Source organism: Silene latifolia, chromosome 3, assembly GCF_048544455.1.
Source record: "Silene latifolia isolate original U9 population chromosome 3, ASM4854445v1, whole genome shotgun sequence".
NCBI classification, from domain to species: Eukaryota; Viridiplantae; Streptophyta; class Magnoliopsida; order Caryophyllales; family Caryophyllaceae; genus Silene; species Silene latifolia.
In genome coordinates this window covers 6,807,001-6,811,857 of record NC_133528.1, presented here as the reverse complement: position 1 = coordinate 6,811,857, position 4,857 = coordinate 6,807,001, and the positions used below count along the sequence as shown (strand labels likewise).

General features: G+C 32.4%; 1 protein-coding gene across 1 annotated transcript; it reads left to right on the top strand.

Annotated features, from left to right (window-relative positions):
• Positions 1-3,946: 3,946 nt before the first annotated feature.
• LOC141648583 (uncharacterized) lies at positions 3,947-4,477 on the top strand. The gene has a single exon (XM_074457311.1). The coding sequence runs from the start codon at positions 3,947-3,949 to the stop codon at positions 4,475-4,477; it is 531 nt and encodes a 176-aa protein (XP_074313412.1).
• Positions 4,478-4,857: the final 380 nt, after the last annotated feature.

Here is a 4,857-nt window from a genome sequence, read left to right as displayed (position 1 = left end):
TCCTCGTCCATCCTCAACCGATATAACCTTCGCTTCAAAAACAACTTGTTGGTCAAACTCTTCGCCATGTAAAGCTTCTCCAACTTTTCTCATATCACCGATGGAGAGTCGTCATCAAGAACACAATTGATGACTGAATCCGAGATGCACAACCTAATAGTACTTGCACACTTGGTGTAAACCTCTTCCTAGTTGTCATCACTCATCTTCTCCGGCTTACCATCATTTCCTTTCAAGGCTCTAGCCAAGCCAAGATGTACCAGGAGATCCTTCATCCTTCTCTGCCAAAGGGTGAAACTACTTTTACCATCAAATTTTGGTACTGCAAATTGAGACCCCATATTTGGCATCCTTGCCAATTAAACCAGGCACCAGACCGAGCCTAGTGGCTCTGATACCACTGTTGAGAAATGAACGTCAATCTCCCACGCGCAACGGAAGCAACCAATCGACAAGTAAACCGTAAAAGTAAATAAATGTAAGCAATATTAAGATGAGACAATATTTTAGGGTCAAACCCAGGGCAAAACCTTCCAAACCGGAAGTAGAACCCACTAGCCAAATCGACTAGAATCCACTATAATAATATAGTATCAGTACAACGTAACCGTCCCGAATTAATACAAATTCGAAACCCACAATAATATAAGATAACAACCTCTAACCCTCCAGTAATATTAGTCAATGCCACTAATATCACCCCCAGAGTAACCTCCTAAATTATTGTATAAAAACATCCGGTGTACTGCCTCTCAGCCTCAAACCCGACTTGCTATTTTCTACCAAGCTAAGTCTCCTTGTTTGATATTTGTTGTGAGATACATTTTCCAAAGGATTTGACATCCTTTATATAGCCATGTAAAAGTGACGTTACAACTACCCATCATAAATCACATTACGTTTATACACATATGAATTAAAAGACAATTCATATGTTTTGTCCCATTTTCACGTAAAGTTAACAAATATTTAGTCCTATTACCTTCTAAAGTTACATGCATATCATCGATTTTATGCACATTGTAACACTTAGTAAATTTATTACTTGTGTTTGATGTTTTAACCCAACACATCGTTACCTCGAAAGCTCTTTAATCTTCAAGTAAATGGTCCACAAAGCACGAGTCTTCCTCCGGGACTTCAAATATTTCACCTAGAACGAGAAAGACGAGATCTTTAAGCTCAAAACCGAAATTCCCATAAGATGGGTCATTTCGAAAACTCAACAAGAGTGAAACTTTCTTACCTAGAAAGATGGAGGAAGGAAAAGGGAAGAATTTGGCGCAAGAATAAAAGGAAACGGTTAAGAAATGAGGAAGAGATCTAGGTTTGAAGGTTGGATGTTAAAAATGGTGTTCATGGCTTTGTTGTTCACTGTATTGTTGTTGATTTTTCGGAAAAAAAAAAGAAAGGAAGGAGGTGGGTTGGACCGTGTAAGAGAGTGTGAGAGTGAGTGAGGTGTAAAAAGTAGGTGGGTGTATTGTCGATATGTGATAGATCGAGATTAAACTAGTCTCACATGAGAAATGTGACGATCTTTTTGCTAGACGGAAATACGTCTCAAGTCTACTACGATTATAACTTAAGACGTAATTGATTATTCTTATTATCACTATTATTACTATCCGACTGAAATTATATACATTTTTATATAAACTACGCTTTAAAATATATTTTTTATTAAAATTAGGGTAATTTTATAACTTATACCTTGAATAAGTCACTTTTTCAAATCTTATACCTAAGATAACTCTCTTTAAAATTTAATACCTAAAATAACATTTTCTTCCAAACTTGATACCAAATATGAAAAAAAGCCTTGAATTGACAATCTTACCCTTACTAATTAAACATTGTCATCTTTTGCCTCACCTATTAACACACACGTCCACGATTATCACCACTAAAAACCATCAAATTAATAAGGGCAAAATCGTTAACTTAGGGATTTTTTTAAGATTTGGTATCAAATTTGGAAGAAATGGTTATCTTAGATACAAGATTTCAAAGAAAATTATCTTAGCTATAAGATTTGAAAAAGTGAGTTATTCAAGGTATAAGTTATCAAATTACCCTTAAAATTATGCTTAGAAATAAAATTAATTAAATTAAGCAATTTAAAAATATAAATAAAGTAATAGAATGGTTAATTAAATTATAAATGTCAAAAATGGAAATTTCGCGGGTGTTATAGCTAGGGTATTTATCTTTGTTAAGTGTGCGATCAAATTTGATAGGTTATCAACTTATAAAATTACGTTATTAAAATAAAATAAGACTGGCCTAATAGGAGAAAACCCATGCACAAGTCATTAATATATCAAGTTTTTTTATTTTATTTTGATAATTTTATAACTTATTTTGAAAATTAATATATTTAAATATGTATATTATCAACTTATAAAATTAAGTTATTAAAAAAAATTAATTTATATTTTTACTAAGTCTTTCCTAAATCTTACACAACAATTTGTGAAAGCCTTTTCTTTGCCATTTTAAAAATTGGAAAAACATATTTGTAAGCAATATATTATTATTTTTTATTTTAATTATAATAATTACTTACTATAGTTTGACGAAAACAAAGATATTAAGTGTGTGTTTGGCCTAGTTTATAAAAGTGTTTCTGGACTCAAAAACACTTTTTGGTCAAACACATCATTTTCTAAAAGTTAAAACAAAATTTCTCAAAAGCTAAAAATCCATATTTTTGCCCATAGAAATAGAAGCAGCTATTTGTTGCTTCTACTTTTGAAAAACACTTTTGGGGGTTTTTACTTACTTGCTTAAAAAAGAAAGTTATAAGTTAATTGTTTGGATTTTTGTGTTATGAGCTAGTCTTAAACTACTCCTATAAGATGGTCTTATAGAAACATTTGATTTTGTTTAGTCGGTATATTGTATGACTGTTGTTTTTGTTTGTATGGGCTGGACTGGAGTCCTTAAGTTAGGCCCAATTCCAGTTCCACATGGTTACGTTTTTCCGATCTCAATATATAAATTGTTTCAGCACTTCTCTTATAGGACCGTTTTATAGCATAAGAATGACCCAAAAGTAGAAAAGCCTAAAGTTAACATATAATTACGTTCATATTTCAGTTTTATTTTGATTACACGATATCTTATAATGAATACCGACATATTTAAATATGCAAGTTATCAAGATAAAGTATCATGTTACCAAACTAAACAATTTTTTACACATTTATTAACTTACTTAGTTGGGCTTTGTGCCATTAGGCTAGTTTTTTGCTAAAAATGGTCCTATAGAACAATTTGTGAAATTGTTTTATAAGATCATTTTACATATAAGACTAACCCAATAACATAAAGTCCAATTAAATTACTTGATATTTTTGTACACAATTTTTTTTTGATAACCTAATTCTTAATTTTGATAACTTGCACATATGTCGGTAGTCATCATAAATCATCATATTGTCAAAATAAATTTAAAATCTAAAAATATAATCGAATGTTGATTATGGGATATTCTTCTATTGGGTCAGTCTTATGCCATATGTAATAAATTTCAAATCAGATAATATCGTTCAACACAATTACATAGGAAAATTCTAGTCCATATGGTTGATCTGGTTAAGTCCACACATTTAGATCCAACATTTCTCTCTTATTTAGTTTTCGGTCCACAAAATTTGGTTCGCTCTTGAATCAATGAATATCCCTAGTTACCAAAACTCTCAAATTTGTAATTTCATTATTACCATATAAGACGAAACTAAAATTAAAACAACAGATATATTCCATAACTGTGACTCTGTGAGAGATTAAGCATATTATTTCTTGTACATTTTATATGGAAAGAAGATAATCAGTTTTCATTAAATCTTGTGTAAAATGGCAACTATTTCCTTAACACTTCTTATCAATCGGTACATAAATTCATACGCTTGATATATTGCTTAATCCTGAAAATTAAATCACCATGGCTTTTAGCAATAACATAATTTTCGTTGCATCAATTTTCATTCTCTTGTCAACTTCATTCTTACGGGTTGATAGCGACCAAGGGACGGACAAACTATGTGGTGCGACGGAGGCTCCAAGCTTGTGCACAACATGCGTCAAAAAACATGTCGTTAGGACTGACCTTGATGTCATCGAGGCAATGTTAAATTGCGCAAACGATGATGCACACAAGATTAAATCTGAGATCGAAGACATTACTACTCGTCGCGCTAAAATAGAAGTTCGTTTAAAATCAGCTCTACTCCAATGTATAGAATCGTTAACGATTGGTTATACTGAAGGTACAAAAGCGGGTCTCATAGTCGCTCAACGTAAACTTGGTGACGCAAGTAATCTTATTACATCGGTGGTTCAAAATCTGTCTCATTGTCAGATCGCACTTTCAGATTTTGGACCATTGGTACCGACTACTGTATCTTCAGGGCTATTTACCGTTGATGCCGAGTACAAAGTTGTTTTACGACTTGTGGATTTGGTTCCGGCCTAGCTAAGTTATAATATTCTCTATTTAATGAATAAGAGAGTGCCTCTGGATATGGTCTAAACATTTTATTTGGTAGCCTTAGCGTCTAGTCTTGCTATAGACGGATATATTCGTTTATAACTAAAGATGGGTCAAATAGTTTGAAAGTGGTGACATTTTTTTGCCCCCATCACCCCACTTGTTGTTTGTTCTATTAGGAATGTGGTATTGTATTTGATCCGTCTTTAGTTATAGACGGATATGTGCCGTCTATAATGAGATTTTGTGATTTGTGATATTTAGGTCACTCCGCATGCAAATACCTAACATTATTTTTTTTCCCAAAAGGACCTAAAATTTATGTCATTTATTAACAAGTACGGAGTACCAATTAATGTTTTCCG

What these genes read in the sequence shown, in the direction of transcription:
- LOC141648583 (XM_074457311.1), top strand. Translation starts at nt 3,947, where the DNA reads ATGGCTTTTAGCAATAACATAATTTTCGTTGCATCAATTTTCATTCTC.